The 22099-nt window shown below is 34.1% G+C and overlaps 3 protein-coding genes across 7 annotated transcripts; all 3 read left to right on the top strand.

The window, feature by feature from the left end:
• Window positions 1-1927: 1927 nt before the first annotated feature.
• On the top strand, window positions 1928-5014 carry LOC109811786 (Pentatricopeptide repeat (PPR) superfamily protein). The gene is made up of 2 exons (XM_083075353.1): window positions 1928-2175; window positions 2244-5014. Exons 1-2 carry the CDS (start codon window positions 2165-2167, stop codon window positions 4228-4230), a joined length of 1998 nt encoding a protein of 665 aa, XP_082931479.1. The 5' UTR covers window positions 1928-2164; the 3' UTR covers window positions 4231-5014.
• An 8145-nt stretch (window positions 5015-13159) lies between these two features.
• On the top strand, window positions 13160-18731 carry LOC109811800 (coiled-coil protein). Of its 4 annotated transcripts, XR_014434099.1 has the most exons (5): window positions 13160-13379; window positions 13509-14032; window positions 16498-16774; window positions 16891-16978; window positions 17373-17482. XR_014434099.1 is itself a non-coding variant. In XM_020375632.3 (4 exons), exons 1-3 carry the CDS (start codon window positions 13193-13195, stop codon window positions 16753-16755), a joined length of 969 nt encoding a protein of 322 aa, XP_020231221.1. In that variant the 5' UTR covers window positions 13160-13192; the 3' UTR covers window positions 16756-16774; window positions 18597-18731. The 4 variants fall into 4 exon arrangements, 3 of the variants coding, with proteins under 3 accessions (XP_020231221.1, XP_020231220.1, XP_029129916.1); XM_020375632.3 differs by lacking the exons at window positions 16891-16978; window positions 17373-17482 and adding an exon at window positions 18597-18731; XM_020375631.3 differs by lacking the exon at window positions 16891-16978.
• LOC109811801 (casein kinase II subunit beta-1) lies at window positions 17622-21745 on the top strand. Of its 2 annotated transcripts, none has more exons than XM_020375634.3 (5): window positions 17622-17886; window positions 18597-18818; window positions 19032-19141; window positions 19228-19390; window positions 21331-21745. In XM_020375634.3, exons 1-5 carry the CDS (start codon window positions 17748-17750, stop codon window positions 21459-21461), a joined length of 765 nt encoding a protein of 254 aa, XP_020231223.1. In that variant the 5' UTR covers window positions 17622-17747; the 3' UTR covers window positions 21462-21745. The 2 variants fall into 2 exon arrangements, with proteins under 2 accessions (XP_020231223.1, XP_020231222.1); XM_020375633.3 differs by having other exon boundaries at window positions 19228-19393.
• The last annotated feature ends 354 nt before the right edge of the window (window positions 21746-22099 follow it).

Here is a 22099-nt window from a genome sequence, read left to right as displayed (position 1 = left end):
CGATTATACATGATAGATTATGTTATCCATCATATTAATCATGTATATTACAAAAGTTAAAAAATATTTATTTTAATGTATATTATTATTTTTATGAGAATTACATTCTTAAAAATATTATTATTAGAATGTTATTTTTGAAAATATTTAAAAATGTATTTGGTGAAATTTTAACATTAATGAAAATATTTTTAAATTAATTAAAATAAAAAATAAGTTAAATAAGTGGATTAAAATATAAGTTTTCATATTTTTATGAGAATACAATTCTCCCATCCTTAAACATATGAATTAAAATAAAAATAATTTATATTATGACTATTTTCTTGATAATATATCTAAAAATATTTTTTCAAATTCTAAATAAACATGAAAATATGACACTCTCAACTCAAGAGTCCCATTAATATGTTTGTCTTCTATTTTCCTTTTCATTAAAAATGAAAAATTGGAGTGAAAATAGTTTAGTTTTTATTTTAGAAAATGTTTTCTTTACAAACATTTTCAAAAACAATCCGAAGTTGAAAATGAAATATCATTTTCTAGATCTTTAGAGAAAATGAAATTACAAAATTGAAAATGTGAAAACGCAATAATTCACATATAAATAATCACAATGTTTTTTTTTTCTTTACTTGCACAAATTAACGTAACTTCCTTTGACTTTTGGATTTGGAAATTTCTGTAAAAACTTTTGCCAACACAAACCAATATAGTTTCTTTTAATTTTTTAAGAGTTTGATGAAAGTTCACGTCCATGTATTCCATTGTCATATCATTAAAATATGTATTTGATAAGCTAATTTTTAATGCGTCTTCTAATATTTTTGTAACATTTTCTTTGTGAAACGGATATTACTTTATTTATAAAATAATTAATCTTTTATTTTTATTTTAATATTATTTGTAAAATAAATAGTAAATCTGTTTCTAATTATAGAAGATAATAATTTATAAGATATACACATCCTAATTAATATAATAATTAAAATAATATTATTTTTGTAAAAAATGTATTGCATATATGATATAATTTACATTATATATTATTTAATTATAATGACTATAGTTAAATATTGTTATGATCGTTATTTTTTAAAATAAGTTGTATTGATCATATTTATAATTATTTTGTCTATATGCTGATTATATTTATATTTATTTATTTTAATAAATAATATAATAATATTAATATTTTGTGAAGATACATATTGTAAATATATTATTAGAAATAGGCAAACTTAATATATTTTTATTATTTCCATTTTTTAAATTTTAAATTTAAAATTAAATTAACCAAGTTTTTAAAATTTCAAAAGTTGAAAATAAAATGATTTAAAAAAAATAAAAATAAAAAGCATTTTCTAAAACTAAACACCCTCAATATTCTTGAAACTAAGTTTTTAATCTACAAAACAAAACACTTCTTATGAAAATGCGAAGAAGTTAGTTTGCTGCATTTTCTTCACTTTTCAATTCTCTTGCTCTCTGCTTCGTGTTTGGTTTAATAAAAATAAGAAATTATAATTTCTTAGTTATGCGTCAAATTCGTGAAAACTTGAATAAGTAACGCGAATTCAAACATGTACTTCATCTTCCACACAGTCTTCTAGAGTAACCTTTTCACTTCCACCATCTTTCTTTTAAACTATTACAGATATACCATTATAATACATTAATTTTTCAGAATTATTAAATATGTATTTTAATTAATTTAAACAATATATTTACATGAGTTTATGTTACAAAAATTATTACCCATTAGTTTAATTTCTATATAATATTTGTAAAAATTTAACATTATTAACTGTTTAAAAATTATAATAGATATAATTATTATAAAATCCCTTTATATTATATATCAATTATGATCAGACATCAATTTAAAACCTCTTTATATTTACATTACAATTTGTATTTTTGGTACCAAAATAAAAGTATAAACCGAGAAGGGCGTTGTCTTCTTCAGTTACTTAGGGTTTGCGATTTTCATTCAATTCCCACTATAGTATCTCAAATCTCCCATTTTTTTATTTTTATTTTTGCTTCTGCAACTCTAAAAATCGGTTATTTATCGACATTATCTCACTCTAGTTTGAGTAGAAACCTTTCGGTCTCGGCGTTGCACTTGTATGCATATAAATGAAACACAAATAACATAGGGATGGTGGCATGGTACTCCCTTTTACCAAATACATTCTGTTTCGTAACCGCTTGTTCAGAAAGTTTTCTCCTTTACACAGGATTTCTCAAGGGCATGTTTGCTTTGAGCAGTTCAATCCGTTTCTGCAAAAAAATTATTCTTCTGGCCGCTGTGAAAGATTATCATGGGAACGTTCCACCCAGGAAATTCTATTGGGGAAGCTTAAATTTTCTCTGAGGAATCATCAGGTGCATGAGGCATGGGAATCTTTTCAGGATTTCAGAAGCCTTTATGGCTATCCTGAGGTTCATCTAGTGAACCAGCTCATTGTTCAATTGTCCTACTCTTCTAATCAAGTTTGGATGCGGAAAGCTTGTGATTTGGTGTTGCAAATTGTTAAAGAGAAGTCAGGTTTACTTCATGCTGATACCTTAACCAAACTTGCGCTTTCTCTAGCTAGGTTGCAAATGCCATCCCCTGCCTCAGTGATACTTAGGTTGATGCTTGACAAAGGGTGCGTGCCCTCTATGCATTTATTGTCTTTGGTTGTTTTTCATATTGTGAAGACAGAAGTTGGAACACATCTTGCATCGAATTATCTGTTTCAAGTTTGTGATTTTTACAATTTTTTGCATGATAAAAAGGCTCACCATGCAGTCGCCGTTAAGCCGGATACTTTGGTCTTTAACCTTGTTCTTGATGCTTGTGTGAGGTTTAAATTGTCTTTGAAAGGCCTGTGCCTGATTGAGTTAATGTCTCTGAGCGGGACCATGGCTGATGCACACTCAATTGTGATAATTTCGCAGATTCTAGAGATGAATGGTTTGAGAGATGAACTGAAGGAATTGAAAGATCATATTGGTAGAGTTTCTGCTGCTTATGTTCGTCACTATCGTCAGTTCTATGATAGCTTGTTGAGCTTGCACTTTAAATTTAATGACATTGATGCTGCTGCAAAGCTTGTTGTGGATATGACTGGCTCGCATAATTGTAATGTGAAACCAGAATGTGGGAAACACTTGCATAATCCTTGCTTTATTGCCATTGGATCTCCTAACCTTAAGATTGCATTAAAGATACATGTTGAGCCTGAGCTACTGCATAAGGATTCTGTCCTCAAAGTAGAAAGCAGACAAGATCTTATTTTTTATAGGGGTGGGAAACTAGTTCTTAGTAACAGAGCTCTGGCTAAGTTCATTAGTGGTTACAAGAAAGATGGGAGGATCGGTGAACTTTCAAAACTTTTACTCAGTATTCAAGAGGAACTATATTCAGTGGCCGGATCCAGTTTGTGTTTTGATGTGATATGTGCTTGTATTCAGTTTGGATGGCTTGAGTGTGCTCATGACATTTTGGATGATGTTGAGGCCACTGGGTCTCCACTGGGCCAGGATACATATATGTTACTCGTGTCAGCATATCAGAGGGGGGGAATGCTAAGAGAAGCAAAGGCACTGCTGAAACAAATGAAAAAGGTTGGTTTGGACAAAGGATTATCCGATGATGCTATTGACAAACACAACCTCTCCGAAGAAACATTAAATTCACTTGGTAAAGCAGATCTGGCTATTGCCTTGGCTCAAATATTGAACGATGAAAATCAGACAGTTTTTCCTTTGGTGTATAACTTCAATTCTTGCATTTTCTTTTTCTCTAAGGCCAGAATGATAGAGGATGCACTAACGGCATATAGAAAAATGGTTGCCATGAAAGTTCAACCCACATGTCAAACTTTTGCCTTTTTGATCTGTGGATATTCTTCTCTTGGTATGTATCGCGAGATCACAATCTTGTGGGGAGACATTAAGAGATTCATGAGAAGTGGCAATTTAGAGGGAAACAGAGATCTATATGAGTTGCTGCTGCTAAACTTTCTTCGAGGTGGTTACTTTGAGAGAGTACTGGAGGTCATTAGCCATATGAAAGACCATAACATGTATACTGACAAGTGGATGTACAAAAGTGAGTTCCTTAGACTTCATAAGAATCTTTATAGAAGTTTAAAAGCATCAAATACAAGAACAGAAGCACAAAGCAAACGGCTTGAGCATGTGCAGGAATTTAGGAAATGGGTAGGTATTGATTAAAGGTCTCTGGCAAATATTCATGCGCTGGGGTACCTCCATGTTTCCAGCAACACCCTGGTTGTATGCGCCTTCTGAATGTTATGCCTGCTTAGGCTTATTTGACGTTTATTTAGTTTTGGTTGTCTTAAATTATTGTTCTTGGAATTAAGTGGAAGTTTGGTTTCATTACTCCCTAATCCTATCATGATCTTTAGAACGAATTTCCTCATATTGATGGTGTAGTTCCCAATTTGAAGTGGATAGATTGCATGATCTTTCATTACGCAACTCATAAGTTCTGCCAAGTGGTATACTGCTCATTGATGATGTGCCTTTTTGGTTGAAAGATAGCATGCTGCTGCTGCTGCTTTTAGAGGTTGTGGATGAAATCAATTGTACTTATTTGCCAAGTAAATGGAGGAATTCTGACAGAAAGGCCTTTTTCCTTCACTTGTTTATGGCTGATGATTTTTCTTGCACAGCAACTAACGTTATACCAGACTTCAGTTGACTTGAAGTTGAAAGGATGTACTACATGTATCAGCCCACTGTTAAATGTTAGTAATTATATAACTATATGTAGGAGTTATTCATTTGCAAGCTCAGGATCTGAAACTAAAAGTATCAAATACAAGAACAGAATCACACCATTCGGTATGCTCAAATGTAATCAAAGGGTAATCTTTTTTTTATTTTTTTTCAATGAAAGTTATGTTGATCATAAAATGAGAGTAAAGATGAACTATTGGCAGGTGCCAGGTATATTTGAACTTTTGCATGGTGTGCATTGTGGGCTTGTCGCTAATCTTTGTCTATAGTAAACTTCCCTCTTTTTCTTGCTTTTTCAATACATCAATGAGCATGTGTTTATACTTGCAACTGATCTGATTCAACACATTTTTCCAATCAGTAACAAAATTTATTGATAGGGAGGAGTTTGCTTCATGAAAAGTAAAAGAGAGTATTACTATTATTTGACCAGATATTGAAATGATGACGTGTCCACTAGTAATTTAGCGTGTTCTTTTCCTCATTGGGAGCTTCTTCAAGCCCCAGTCGTGCGCAGATGTAAAAATACGAGTCATTTAGAGGTTTATGAATTATTAGAGTCCTAACAAATATACATTAACCGAGCGGTTTCAACTCTGGATTTTCCCCTGTATCTTCACTCAGTTCATAAACTTTTGGGTTCATAAATTTAACTTTTTTAATTACTTTCACAATGTTCTTTTATGCTAATTTAGTTTTCATATCTTAAGCTTTCTCAAATGAATTATATTTTAAGAAAATTACTTCAAATTTTAATTACTCTAAACTTGATTCATTAAAAAATTTAAAAATTTTCTCCATTTTCCCTCATGTGTAAAGACCCACCATTGGTCTTTACACTAGACAGTACAGTTATTAGCAACAAAAAATTATTTAATAGCTAAGGATTGTATATATATTAATACATGAACATCTATCATATATCATCACATATAAAAATAATTCAACTACATTAGTATATGTATATAATATAGATATAGTAATCTAGACAAAAGTAATTATACAATCTAAGTCGTTGATCAAACAACTCTTATTATCTATATAAGGACCACCTCAAAAAGGTAGTCTCAAAAGAGACATTTGACTCTAGCACTACTAAGAGGCCTCCACTACTCAACTTCATACCTACCATTGTTTTGCTCTCATATTACATATGATCATCGTAGTTCAAACCACATGAAAACACGCAAGAGTAAGCTAGAGTTTAAAGAAAAAAGGCTAAAAACCTAATTTGGTCCTTTATAATAATTTTTTGTTTCAATTTAGTCCCATTTTAATTTTTGGTTTCAATTTGGTCCCAAACTAATTAATTGGTTTCAATTTAGTCCCTAATAAATTAATTGGTTTCAATGTGGTCCTTCCATCAAAATTTCTTTAACGTCGTTAAATATTGAGGACGTGGACGCCAGTTGGTGCTGATGTGGATTGATAATAGGCAGGCGGATGCCAACGTGGATTGGGACGTGGATGCGTTTGTATTTTGCTTCTTGTTTATGTTTTTGTGGATGGGTAGGTGTTCATTATTCTCATTTAAGGTTTCTTTGTCCACCCCCAGTTCTTCTTCTTTTGTTATTGTTCTTCTTCTTGTTGTTGTTCTTGTTCTTCTTCTTCTTGTTGATAAATTAGTTTTTGTTGTCCCCATGTTGTCATTTGTAGGATTTGAAGTTAGGGTTTACTGTTGAAGAATGCAAACGTCCCGGATGTCTGCGAATTCACGCCCAATGAACTCCACGAATTCAAGTGGGTTTGAAAGTGTCATGGTAGTAGGTATTTTGTTCCCTATTGCCATTGCGGAGAGGTTGTTGTGTTGCGAACAGCAATGACATCTGCCAATGCTGGTAAAAGATTCTGGGGTTGTCCAAATTACAAGGTATGTAATGTAAATTAATTAAATTAATTTATCCCTAATTGCTGATTTTGTGGTTTTGTTTATTTGATTTTAAAAATTTGTAGTTTGGTGATGCTGAACAACAAGGATGCAACTTTTTCAAGTGGTCTTTTGAGGAATATGTGGATGAAAGGGATTTGTTGGTAGCTAGGCAGAGGAGAAAGATGAACAATCTCCAGAGTTCTTTGAAGTCAATAAGATGGTGGATAAAGTTGTTGATAATTGTTGTAATTTTTTTGTTGTTGTTGAATTTGGTTTTAATGTATGTAATTTGTAACAACTTGGTTCAATTTGGAAGGGTGTTTTATTTGAAGTAGTGAAATATGGTGTTTTGTATTTAAAGACACCTTTTGGGATATTGTTGATGGTTATTTTTTAATGTTGGTTTAATTGCAATGGAATTATCAAGAATTAGTAATGATGGTATTGTAGCATTGCCTGAAGTTTAAATTTAATGGTTTGTTTTTAAGATTAAAACCATCAGTGCAGCAAGTATGAATGTCAAAGCATACCAAAATTCATAAACATACATATATTAAGGTCAAAGTTTTTAAAGACTTTAATACATATGGTATGAAATTTGAAGGAGTTAAATATATATGCTAAGAAAGTTGAAAGACTAAACAAGAGAAAATGATAACATAAATTGCTTGTGGTGAAGCAATATGAGTCAGAGAAATTACTGGGGAGGAAAATCATCTGGATAACGCTGAAGGTGCCAATTATACATCCTATCAACCATATAATTATAGTGTTGTTGACGTTCATCCATCTCTTGTATTTGACGATCCATAGATTGAATGGCAGATAGAATATCAGCATTGTCTACTTGTACATGCAGTTGTCTTGTGAAATGTTGGTCCTCTGTCTCCTCTTGGTCTGCTTCAAGTGCTACGTCCTGAAGAACAGGTTGTTGTTGGGGTACATCAGTCAATGACTGCAAGGGGAAACACCAGGTGGTTTCATCCTTTACTGTATAGTGTCAGTTTGGCAGTAAGTGGTTCACTCCTGTCTGGCTAACAATGAAATAAAACATGTCATCATTGTCCTTAGTAATACAGTGCATTGCATAACAAGTATTAAAATTAATCCTTCTAGGAGGTCCGATATCCTTATAACAGAGGGAATCACGGGCGTGATTGTGAATCATGGCCGTGATTCTCACGGGTCTGGTGGGTTGAAGTTAACATGTTTTTATTGACTTATAGCAGAGGGAATCACGGCCGTGATTCTCACGGGTCTGGCAGGTTGAAGTTAACATGTTTTTATTGACTTATAACAGAGGGAATCACGGCCGTGATTGTGAATCACGGCCGTGATTCTCACGAGTCTGGCGGGTTGAAGTTAACATGTTTTTATTGTGACTTATAACAGAGGGAATCACGGACGTGATTGTGAATCACGGCCGTGATTCTCACGGGTCTGGCGGGTTGAACTTAATATGTTTGTGATTATGACGGGTTGGACTTAAAATGTTTCTTTATTACGGCTTGGACTTAGTGAATATTGTCAATTACCACACTTAGTTAATAGTGTCATTTACCAGACTTAGTTAATAGTCTCATTTACCACACTTTGTCATATTGTTTGGCATTCTGTTATTCTTGCATTTGAAAAAACTATATAAAAAAATGATCATAATAATAGCGTATTTCATTTGTTGAAATATAAGTAGCCAAATGTTGTAAATCACAATAATAATAGTCTTCTACATTAAGTATTGTCATATGATGACCAATTAATATTGTGATGCAAAACATAATCTCAAAAGTCTGCTACATCATAAGTCACCAATACAGTCTAAACACAAAAAATTTTAAACCCTAAACACTAAAACCAACAAGCAACAATCTTCAACTTTGTCATGGTTTCCAGTGTGGTCGTGCTTTCCTAGGCTTCAACTTCTCCCTGGGTTGGGCCACCTCAGATGCTTGTGTGGGTTGAGATACCTGGGTGGGCTGAGATGGTTGTGTGGGTTGAGATACCTCGATGGGCTGAGATGGTTGTGTGGGTTGAGATACCTGGGTGGGCTCATTTGGATGGGTGGGGTGAGATACCTGGGTGGGTTCAGATACATGGGTGGGCTCAGATGGTTGGGTGGGGTGAGATACCTGGGTGGGCTCAGATGGTTGGGTGGGGTGATGTGTGTGAATTGGGTTTTCCTTACAGGTTGATTTGTTATGGCCAAAACTTTTGCACCTACTGCACTTTCTCCTACATCCCCTCCTTGTCAATTCAGTGTCATCCTTCTTCAGTTCCCATGGCTCCAAATTCCTTCTTTTCTTAGGGCGTCCTGGAATTTTCTTACATGGTGGTGGAAGAACATTAGGGCACCATGTCTTGGTCCAGAGTTGCTGACCATTTACTGGATATATCATTGATTGATATACAGCTTCATATGTTGCCCTCTTGTAATATTTTGGCACAAAAACCTTTGGATTCAAATTCATATACCTCATACATGATATAGCATGGCAGCAGGGCAACCCAGTCAACATCCATTTTCTACAGGTGCATTCCTGCACTTGCAAGTTGATAGTATATTTATCTCCTATCAAGTTGACATTTTTGACCTCAAAAACTTGCTCTCCAGCCCAACTGAAAATAATATGTTAACTCATTATAAACCAATAATGGGTTAATCTAAACAATTCAAACCATGTGAAATATACCTTGGTATCCACCATTTGCTCAAATTACTTTCCTTTTCAATCTTCTTTAATATTTTAGGAAGAATATCTCCTTGATGTAATGTGATGCATTTATACGGGTCAACAATGTACAACTCAGTGAGGCCAATATATGCACAACACACAACAAGATTTATTCATACAGGAACCAAAATAAACCACAAATTTCCACCAACGCATTCTTTGGGACCACACCAAAACCAACGAACCCAATGTTTGGGACCACACCAAAACCAACGAACCCAGTGTTTGGGACCACACCAAAACCAAAATCTCCCCAATAAACATCAAAACGCAACTCATAACCCAGTCCCACTCTTACCCGTAGCCCTAAAGTGCACCCAACAAGACCCTTTAATCAAAAAAACCATAAACAAAGGACTTACCCTATTAGAACAACACAAAAACGTCGCTTCTTCTTCTTCAATGCATGCGCCTTCTTCTTCTTCTTCAAAACCCTAAGAAAAACTTTATCTCCAAACAAACTAATGAATCAGACTTCTCTCGTTTTCTCTTCTCTCTCGTGCGGTTTTGGCACAAAAAATACTCTTTCCACGTTGGAAATCCACGTCAGCATTAATTACAATTATCACATTTTAATTTTTTGCCACGTGGAAAAAATCCAAACGGCGTTAAACAAATTTTGACGGAAGGACCACATTGAAACCAATTAATTTATTAGGGACTAAATTGAAACCAATTAATTAGTTTGGGACCAAATTGAAACCAAAAATTAAAATGGGACTAAATTGAAACAAAAAATTATTATAAGGGACCAAATTAGGTTTTTAGCCAAGAAAAAAACATATATACAACATGAACCATCAACAACAATATATATCATCATATCTTCATTTCATCTTCAACACTACCAACAAAACAACATCACAACACAAGTAAACTATATATCAACACGAACAACTTAATATATAACTACACAATAATCAACTTTAATACCACAACGGGAACCATACAGGGTCTTAACACTCAACAAGGCATTTTCAACACAATATATACAATACAACATTAGGTACGTCATCACGTACTTCAACTAGGAGATCTCTTTCAACATAGGGTGAAAAGTTTAAGTGGCTTTCCCCTACCGAACTAACAACAGAAGATGATCTTTTTGACTTACTAGCTCAACAACAATTTGGATATTAATCACAACACAACAACTTGATTTCTCGATGTTGTCACTTAAACAAGGAAGCATAGTACTATTATCAGGGTAGAACAACTAGGTTTAGGCCTACCACAACATTAACTAGCTTAACTTAGCCTCCTATGCAATTAGCCCACTGACTACCTTCTAAATACTACACTTTTTTGATACTCGGTTAGAAACTAAGTTCTTAACTTTGTATTTTACTCAGTTGGTCACTTGTAATCAGTATAATTTGACCTAACTCATATACTATGGTCGTTTTATATGTGTGTGTCTTGACCTTGTCTAGCCATGGTACCAACTAAGTCCTAGAGGAGATTCAACACAACTACCCACTTCAATGGTCAATTTCCCAAAATTTATTTTCAACAATAAGCTATTAGAGCACTACAACATAATATTCTTATAATGGAATATTTAACTTTTTAAAAATCCCTCTTATAGTGCTAAGTTGGTCATCACAACTCAAAAACACTATGCTTAAATGCCTAAAACATTCTCAGCATTCATAATTTTAAGAAAATAACAACATCATGCATATATCTATTTCAACACAACTACACAACCACATAACCTTCAACTCATCTCAACTTTCAACTAACAACTCATACAGAACCATAACATACACATTATTCATGCAACTCATTCATCCTCATTTAGTCATCAAACAACTCAATCAACAAGTATTTAACAATTCATCAAATCAATTAACATTTCTTTAGCAACCAATGCCCGATGCCACACACCCAACGCTTGATGCCATCCAAGTAGGAAACTCTCTACCTCGCCCACGCTTAGTGCTACACAACCTACACTCGGCATGGATAAAGTAAAGGCCTCTGGATCCTCGTGCCCGACATGATAAGGTACCATGCTTGACCTCATCTCAGGTAAGGAGTTTTGACTAACTTATGCTTGGTGTCACCATACTAATGTCCAGTGTCATCCAAATAAAGAGCTCTGGTTTGGCCATGTTGGGTGTTACTCAACCTTGGGCTTGACGTTACCAAGTCAGAAACCTCCTAGTATCCTCATGCTTAATGCCATTTAAACCATGCTTAGTGCCAATTTAATCCGAGACAAGTCTTTCTCCTCAAGGTCAATGCCTTGAAAGCACACCCAACGTGATATCAGAACTCTACATGTGCAGAGTCCAATTTTGACACAACTTGAAACTCAGCAAAGATCCAACACATGCAACATCAAACAACAGTCATACACATTACAACCAACACATATACACTTAAAATCAACATGCAACCACAAACCATTCACTACCATCCAATTCCTCTTTTGAACCCCAAATCCCAACCTTCACATAAACCTTCTCTAATTCAGTCAACTTAATCATAACATCACAAAATCCAAACAATATTTAGCGTCAGGATTATCCAACAAATCCAAACTACAACATAGAAGCCACAAATCCAACTTCCCTTACCTCGATGGAGAACGGAATTAAGGTAGGAGAAGAGAAACGGAACCCCACACTAGATAAACAATTTGATTCAAGGTTTTCACTACTTGAATCACAACAAAACAACCTAAGATCAACTAAAAAGAAGAAGAATCTCATTGAAAGGGAAGATGCAGGGAGAAAAACTATACGGACCAAAGTCTATCTCTCTAGAATCACTTTCTCTAAGTTCCTGATGAATGGAGTTTATGAGACTCTATTCAAAATATAAACCTTATATACTTCTCCCTTGAAGTCAAATTGAATCTTTATCTATAGAAACTCCAAACATTATTGAAACTCATAAGAAATCCTCAAATATTAAAATTCCTTAACACAAAATAATAATTCAACTTAACATCATGAAACGACTTAAAATAAATATATCATTCTACAACTTACAGTATTACAATATGAGGTATTTATATTTTCTAATTTATTTGAACTATAATGTATATTTTTGTGTTAATTTTAAATATTTTTATTTGGAATTACCGAATGCTTATTAATATTTTTAGTTTTCCTTTTTAGCACCCTATGTGGAACTGGAATTCTCGTTCTTTATTCCAACAACATTGTATTTCAGATAATAAAATAAGTTGTAAGAAAATATAGAATATTATTTTTACATCCCAATTTGCCAGTGAAATTTTTTACGAGTTTAATTTCTATACATAGTAAAAAAAAAAGAAGCATAATATTGTTAAACAATCAAATTATTATTGATATGACTAGTAAGATGTTATCATACAATTCAACAAATTTATCATATAGATTACTGTGTAGGTTTTTTTTTTTTTTTTTTTTTTTTTTTTTTTTTTTTTTTACATTATTGGAACATATACTGATTACTCTATCTCTATTTATATTTGAGCATATAAAACTCATCTATGTTTTATGTTTTCATAATTTTAGATTTGGGCTTAGAGGATTCAAAATAGAAATATTGTACCATAATTATGTCTAAAATAAAATGAAGCAAATACTAATTACTCAATCGACAAAATGAGTGAAGCACTTTTTATTTCATTTATATTTCATCATTAATTTTTTAGTCAGGATTTACATTTTATCTTGTAGCTAGTAAAATTATTGCAGTAGAAATTACAGGCGAAAACTATTTTCGAAACCCAACAAAATGGGCCGAGACGAGTGGGCCAAGAGCAGAAAACGGGCCTCTATAAAAGCTTTGCTCTGTTTGAAAAAAAAACACAGAATTACAGAACAAAGAGATGGAGCAGAAGAAAGAGACGAAGACGACGACGATGAGTGAGGAAGCGAAAGAGAGAATATCAGAGAGGCTGTCATGTTTGGAGAACCTTTACTTTCCGCGCGCTCTTCAATCCACCGTCACTCTCCCTTCTCAACGCAAGGCCATCTTCCGCGACCTTCTCTCAAGAGACGTTGCTCTTTTCTTAGGTCGGTTAACACTCACCTCTCACTTCGCGTTTTTTCAGTTTCTCGATGTTGCAAACAAACCCTAAGCTACGAAATGGATGATAGAATCAACACCTAAACTGTTTGTATTGTTGTATTATGTGTGTGTAGAACGATACGGCTCGCAACTCACGTGCAACGAGTTGAGTGAATTCGATTCGATGAAAGACGATTACGAGATTAATTGGCACGTGAAGCGGCTGCGGAGCATAATGAGTCCGACGTCGGAGGAGCTGAGGCTGAGGTCGGTGACGGTGAAGAACCGGAGGCGGGCCTATTTGGATAAACTGGTGTGCGCGGGGCACTACTTCTCCGAGGATGCGATGAGGGAGAGAGAGCCGTATCTACACCATGAGTACGTGGGCAAGTTTCAGGACCAGAGCGGGAGAGGCATGGCGAGGCCGGGGGAGCGGTGGTCGGAGACGCTCATGAGGAGGTGCGAGGAAGCGGCGCTAGTTGCTAAGATTAGAGGGGAGCAGCAGAGGATGGGTGTGCCGGAAAGGGATTGGGTCGGTAATGAGAGGTTTCAAGAAGAGGAGGAGGAGGAGGAAGAAGAGGAGGAGGAAGAGGAAGAAGAGGATGAGGAGGTGGATGAAGAGAGGAGAAGAGGCAGTAGCAATGGACAGCCTGTAGAGGTACTAGTTTATCATTGTTTTCTTTTGTTCTAACTAGCATAAGAGCTATGTTCTAGCCGACTGCATCTAGTGGGATAAAACTATTATTGTTATTGTTATTGTTGTTGTTTAAATGGCATGTAAGAATAAATAAGATGAAGAGAAAATTTTCGATGGGGAAGGAAGGGAATCCTCCTAAAGAAGAGAACAAAACAGAAAACAATTGAGGAAAAATAAAAAGAACTAAGCTGTTAAAAAGGCCACTTGCTTTACACCACCGAGGCACCAAATGCCTAATCTTTTCCCGAATTAAGTGTTGTGCTAAGGGAAACTTAGAATGTGAGAGTTCTGGTTCTGGTCCAATTAAATGTACTGAACTATTGAAGCAGCACAGTTTGTGCGTTGCCACAACAAGTTAGCCTGTTTACTTCTACAAAATCAAGAAAGCTAATCATCAAAAATTGGTCTAGGACTTGGGGTAACTTGGGAGAAGTCGAGTAACAAATTCTCAGCATGTGCCACACAATACAAATACACATCAAGGGAAATAACTAGCCCCTTTTTGTTTTATCATATATCTTGTATTGTATCATCATAATAGGTTAATAACCTTTTGACTTTTTAAGGTGGATGTTTTTGGTGTTACCATTTAATTATCACCTTGTTCATAATATTTTAAAATCCAAATTTGATAAATTTGTCATCATCTTCCATTGATGCACAGATTTAGACTGGACATGTACAAATTTAGTTTGGCAAGTTCATGAGTTATAAAGGTATTAGATCAATGTGTTATGGTTGATGCAGTAGCATGAACATTTCCATCCATTTCTCCACAGGACAAGTGTCAGCTATTGACTAGTGAGATTGCTATCAGTAATCCGTTAAGTCACAAAAGTTTGCTTTATGCTCTTTAATATCTGCTTAAATTAGTTTCACCACATTTAGAATTGATAATCTGCTTCTGCATATTGTAATTTTTATTTGAATTGAAACCATGCATAATCTTTACATATCAAGAGAAAGATGATGTATCTCATTCATATTGATTTTGGATTGGTCTCTCAAAATAAGATGGAGAGCAATTAATATTTATTTTGTGCCGAGCAGCAATCATCTGTGCATCATTTAAAAGTTATTGTCTGATATTTCTGATGGGACCCAGGAAGTTATGGAATGAGTTACACAGTTGTTCAAGAATTAGTCCAGTGGTGATAGTTGGGATGCAGGAGGCTTAGCTTAAATAGTAGAAAGGGTTAGAAGGGAGAATCAGATTTGTTAGTGTGAGAAAACTGGGCAGTGACCCAGTTGTAAAAAGGGAAACCCTTTATTGAAAGGGAAGAGAGTTCTGCTTTGAGTTTGCCGTTGTCATTGTCAATAGTAAAATTGTTCTTTTTCTTATATCTTCAATATGTTCTCTCTGTTCTTATTTGCTGGTTCATATTAGATGTTTGTTAGTGATAAAGTAAGTTAGTTGGGATTAGAGTATTAGACAGTTTGAAGAAATAAGGCATATTGCTTATAAATAAGAGGAGAGGTTGGGAGTGAGAGACATGTCGTTTTATGAGAGAATTGGGGCCTTCAGGCATTGGGAAGTGCTGATTCTCAAAGTTCTCTAGTTTTCCATCTTGTAATGGAGTTTATCCCTATTTCCTCTTAGTAAGATACCAGGTTTCTGTTTGTTCATAAAAATTTGATCTAACCTGCTGGATTCCTAAGTTGGGGAGATGGAATGAATCTTGAGTTGAAACTTTGGTGCATTCGATAGAAATCTTTGAGGAAAGTGACTTGCGGTCATGGTTCATAATTGTCTGAGATAAAGGGAGTGTAAAGGAAGTTGAAGGGTTTAAACAGCTTCTGATGGATGCAGCAGCAAGGTATCATTGTTGACAATAAACGACAAATAAACAGAAGTGCTAGGGGAGAGAATTCTGAGGATAGCAGTTCTAAATGTGGTAGTAAAACAATCTTGGATGAAGCAGGTCAATTATCCACTTCTGATGGCAGTGATCCCTTGGACTAGATGCTAGGGCACAAGCTTGCAAGTGATCCCTTTGATAAGCTTCTACATTTGATTTGACCCACGTAATTGTGTATTATATGCTTGTAGCTTACATGGAGTGATCTTATATGCGAAATATTTAATGTAGTAATTTCTGTGTGCTTACTATCATTGTCACTAACAACTAGCTTATGTTCCCAATAATTACGGCAATCCAGTGATGGACCTGTGTTGTCTTCAAAACCTTGAAGCAATGTGATGTTTTGTTAGTGTTGTTTTACGGATTGTCTTCCAATATTATTATTATAATCTCTGACTTGAATTATCTGTTTTAAACAGTTTGAGTGTTAATGAAACTATGTGTAATGTTTTCGGATTCAATGCTCCCAGTCCTCATGTTTTGGCCTTGGGGAGTTTAGTGTTATATTGGTCACTGTATGTTCTGTAGAGTTGAATAATTATTTTCTTATTTGGTACTTGGCAGAGACACCTGAATGAGGCGAATGTGATTGATAATGCCGCATCCGATCCAGCCAGAGTGAGTCGGGAACCAACTTTATCTGCAGAAGAATTGGAGGAGCGGATGAATCAATTCACCTACATTATGCAGCAGAAGTTTCTATTAGGGGAAGATCGCGAACATCTAGATTACACTAAAATAGATAATGATGAGACCCTTGACGATCATTGGCAGAGGGAGGCCAATATTGATGCAGAAGAGAGATACTTTGCTGATGACTAATCTGGGTAATGGGAATCAGGTGTGCCTTTGTCCATCTTGAAATCTACACTGTACTTAAATTAACTGGACAAATATACATTCTTAATATAAAGCTTTCTATAATTTCTTTGTACAATATGATTGTGATACTGACAGGTAAGCAGCTTGGTACGGGTCGCGTCTTGCATTTCCCGCAATTTCTCGCATTGAAATCTCTTATTATCGGTTTTGTACTTATCTCATGGTTAGCAACTCATTACATATAAAATTTATTATTGAAAAATAAGGTGAAAATAAAAATGTATGGATGACATTAAATATTAAATATTTTATTTTTTAACACCAATTTAATTCTCACTAATTATTATACCATTCGATTATTTTTATCCAAGTTACTAATTTGGTCTCTATTTATTTAATGTAGTTTTTATTTTATAAAGTTTAATTTAATCTCTTAATTTTTTAAAATCGTTTCAATACTGTCCCTTTAGACCATCATAATTTTATTTTACTTTTTTCTTATATTCAAGACGTGAGGGAGCACAGTTAATTTAAGGAATTAAAATAAATAACTTAAAACAGAGAAATATATATATTTTAACTATATTAAATAATGTTTTTTCTTTTAAAAATGGTAGTGTAAAATGAACGTGGATGGCGTTGAGAAGAAATATCTGATTGTGGAGGCAAAAGCATGGCAATGAAACATGGTACAACACTGACAAGGACACAAAAAACAAAAGAAAAAGGGGTCCCACCGAAACAATGCGAGCGCAAGTACGCTTGCGACACGTAGACGGAGGGAGAGGGAGTTGCTAAAAATGAGATTGAGAGGGTGTTGCATCGGCGACAAATACTGGGAGGAACTCTTTATTTAATTAATGAAATGAAACTAACAATTCCTCATTTTTTGTTGTTGGAGAATGATAACAAGACAGTCACAAGAAGAAGCATCCGAATTCCTAATTTAGAATCGAATTTGGAGAAGATAATAGAAGAGAGGAAAGGAGGGTATGAATGATCAGAAAGGAAGAGAAGGTGAAAGTGTTGTTGGTCGGAAGCGAATCAAGGATAAGCAACAACCCTGTCCTTCCTCCACAAGGCCAAACAACCCACACCGTCGCTGTGCTTCTCTCCCTAACGCTCAATACGGTGGTTATCTCTCTCTCTCTCTACCATCAATCCTTCGTGCTTTCTGTTTTTAATTATCCCTAATACAACCATTTTATTTCATTTTCATTTATTAAAGGAAAAAAGAAAATCACCTTGTGAAACGTCGCCTTCACACACATTTAGAATGCATCAATTGAACGTAACCTCGTTTCTATGTTTCATGGCTGTCTATGGTAATTACGGAATGGAAGGTTGCATAGAATGATTTCTCTTAGTTGGCTTTGCTCGTGCTATTATTAATTATTAATTAATAACAAATACCACTAATTCCATCTCTGTGGAAACCCCATCATCAAAATTTCATTCTTGAAAATGAAATTGAAAGGGATGTTATTGGAAGTCAAAAAAGAGGGAGACAGAATTGTCTAATATCTGCTGGTTTTCAACTTTAATGTTTACATGCTCGGTGAAGAATTTTACCTAAACTTGAATTAAATTGCTTTTCGTTATTTGCAACCTTTTCAAAATTGTTGGGTCTACAAGATAAAAAAGAAAAAGGAAAATGTAAGTTTTTCGGGGACTCACCTAAGCGGGATGGAATGGACCTGTTGTGCAAATGAGGCTGCTGCTGGTGGGAACTGACAATTATAGAGCAAGGAAGAGTTTTGGAGAGAACAAAATTACTTGGTATAGAACAACTGGGACTGACTTGAATTAGCTGACCTTTATTTTTTATGTATTGGCTGCAGAAGAGGAATCTGAAACAGACATTGAGGGATCAGATGTTAGTGGTTCAGAAGGGGAGGACACGTCTTGGATCTCATGGTTTTGCAATTTGAGAGGAAATGAATTCTTTTGCGAGGTTGATGATGATTTCATACAAGATGATTTCAACCTCTGTGGATTAAGTAGTCAAGTGCCTTACTATGATTATGCACTTGATTTAATTTTGGATGTTGAGCCCTCCCACGGTAAGCTTATTCTTTTCTTACTTGAATTCAATTTTTATTCTGTATTGTGATGATATTGAAAATGCTTGTTTATCTCTTATTACCACTGTATTCTGACTAAAGTAATGCAAAATCTCCCCACTTTGATGCCTGAATTCAAGTTGTACACTGCTATGACCTCTTTAGCCATTCTGCTATTGCTTGACTGACTGCTACTGTTGGTTCATTAATTAGGAGACATGTTCACGGAGGAGCAAAATGAGTTAATTGAATCTGCAGCAGAGATGCTTTATGGTCTGATTCATGCCCGTTACATTTTGACAAGCAAGGGAATGGCTGCAATGGTATGATTTTCTCCTAGTTATCCTGTTTTTTGATGCTGTATTCTGGAGAAAGTTGGCTCTGGTACATGACATTGGATTATCTGCAGCTGCACAAGTACAAGAACTACGACTTTGGCAGATGTCCGAGAGTTTACTGCTCTGGACAACCCTGCCTTCCTGTTGGCCAGTCAGATGTTCCTAGGTCAAGTACTGTAAAAATATATTGCCCCAAGTGTGAAGACATTTGCTACCCAAAGTCCAAGTATCAAGGTAGTATCCTTTCAAGTGCCTTGTTGAACTCCTGTCAACTATTTTTTCTGTCTTTTGAAAATTTGAATATTGTTATTCCTCCATCTATGCGCTTTTATCGTTGCTTTCTAGAACTCCTATTTTATTGGTCTGTTGAATAAGGTTGTAATTTGTTGGATGCCATATCAAGTTCAGGCTTTTGAGCTTTTCACTTTTCTCTTACATTTACCTGCCCTGCTTGTTGCTTGTTGCTTTTTTTCTTTTTGTATTGGTATCTAAATTATAAAATAGAAAAGAAAACGTGTTGAATCTGTTGATCCCAAGGTCTTCTCATGCATGGTTTAATTATCAATAAGAATAAGAAAAGGAACTCATCAATAATTTACAAAAGATTTCTTTTAGGTTAAATTATTTATTTGCTTCCTATAGTTGTCCACATTTTAAGTTTTAGTCCCTATACAAAAAAATGCAAGTTTTAGTCCTTACATATGTATAGAAGTTTTGGTCCTTATCGATAATACCAAAAGACAGTATAATTTATCATTTTCTAAGTCTCATATTTACTGTAGGGACTAAAAGTTATCATTTTCTAGCATAAGGACTAAAACATGAAATGAAAATAACTATAGGAACTAAGTGAATAGTTTAACCTTTCTTTTACTTGGATGAGCTAGTAACACAAGAATAGGAGTGACAAATAAATCATTTTATCTATCATCTATTTGATCCATCTACAAGTAAATGCATTCAATCCATTCATTACAATAAAAATAAATAATAGATCGACTTCAATCCATCCATTTAATTTTATGGATTGATAATGATCTATCCACTACTTTTTCAAAATTTATTAAATTACAATATGAGATGTTTATTGGATTGAGATTTTAAAAGACTATTTTGACATTTAAAAAAGTCTTGTGAATTTTAAAAGATTATATAAGAATGTAATGACTTAAAGAAAAGAAAGAGAAATAAAATATTTCAAAAATGAAGATTATTTAATTTTAAAAACATTTTTATGAATGGATTGGATATCCATCCATAAAAAAATTGTTAATGGATAGATTGAATGAAATCTTTACTTTGAATGGATTGAATTGATTTTTTTAATGGATTTAAATGGATTAATAAACTATTTTTATTTGATCCATTATGATTAGCCTAAAAAATTATGTTATCCATTCATTTGTCACACCCATACAAGAAAGACTATGCTTTATTCTCAAAGGATTTTTTTTTTAATTGGATTTGTTGCTTCTGGTATTTTGACGCTAACCTGTCATATATGAAATAAGATTATTAGGGAAATAATAACATGATATTATATCTATCTGTTGAATTTCACGAATGGGGCACCTTTGGAAGTATTTTTTCTTTTTGCCATAATAATATGGATGGAAACTCGAACACATCATAAAGTATCTTATAATGAATGCCTTTGTTACAGACATGTGAGCAGTAATGTAGTAGGCCGTGTCTAGACTAGACTGTTTTTGATATTATATCTGCGAAGTTTCTTTTGGCTAGATCAAGACAAGTTCTTCTGCCGTACCCCTTGATTATAAGGACAGTTTTTTGAAATTTCTGAACTTAATGCTTTGAAAATAAAAACATAATAGAAAAGAACTGGAAACTGGCAGTTATTTTTTTTCTCACATTTTTTATGTAGTAGTTGTCTGAATTTATAGAGAAATAAGTGGTAACAAATTTATCCTAGGTTACAAAGATTTGCTTGATTTCTTATATGGTGATTTCTTTAACTCAGATAATAAATTAATTTGTTTAAAACTTTTGTAATCTTATTTCGTTGAGATTTTCTCATTACTAACAAGATCCTGAAAAAAAAAATGTGACTGCGTGTTACTGTGTGTTCTGCCATATGATTTTGGCTTCAATTTTATTTATTGGGGGAAATAATATCCTTTATTTTATACGCAAATTTTCTTAAATGTGTCTAGACATTGATGGGGCTTATTTTGGAGCTACATTTCCTCACCTCTTTCTGATGACTTATGGGAATCTGAAGCCACAAAAGCCATCACAGAACTATGTGCCCAGAGTTTTTGGTTTCAAAGTTCACAAGCCATGAAGCTGGATGGATTTTCCAGCTATCATCAAAGTAAAAATCTGAGCATGCCTTGTTTAGTTTAGTCTTTGTTGTATTTCATTAAAATTCAATGGATTTTCAGTTTCTGAAATCAGTACAATCTAGATGCACACATGTTGTGTAAACTGTAAAGATATATGCAGGCAGCAAGAGCTTAATGTTGCTTTCTGCTTCAAATACAGTGTGCCTTTGTAAAGCTTTTCTGATAGATTTTTAGGTTAAGTAACCTGAATGCACTTTTCAATATAGGGTTAACCATTTCTTTTGATTGTGACTAATGATGCTTTTAATGATATTCTGACATAGCTAGGTGGGGGGAATTTTGTCACATGTTCATAGGAGAAAATTGTATTTTGATATGGGTAATGGAAATATATATAATTTTTTTTTGTTATAATCAAAGTATTGTCTTCGTCATTTACTTCACTTGTTTATTATTTTCTAACTAGAAAATATCAATGACTATTAACAAATATTATGCATTCATGTGAGTATTTTTATTTATTTTTAAATTCGTGTTCATGTATTTAGGCCGTATTGTATCTTGAATTTTTAAGAATTTGCTGTATCCTTTGTAATATACTTTGTCATCATATTATATGTAGAATGCTTTCACTCTT

Source organism: Cajanus cajan, chromosome 5 (genome assembly GCF_000230855.2).
Source record: "Cajanus cajan strain Asha chromosome 5, NIPB_CcT2T_4, whole genome shotgun sequence".
Taxonomy (NCBI): domain Eukaryota; kingdom Viridiplantae; phylum Streptophyta; class Magnoliopsida; order Fabales; family Fabaceae; genus Cajanus; species Cajanus cajan.
This window is presented reverse-complemented; position numbering and strand designations above follow the sequence as displayed.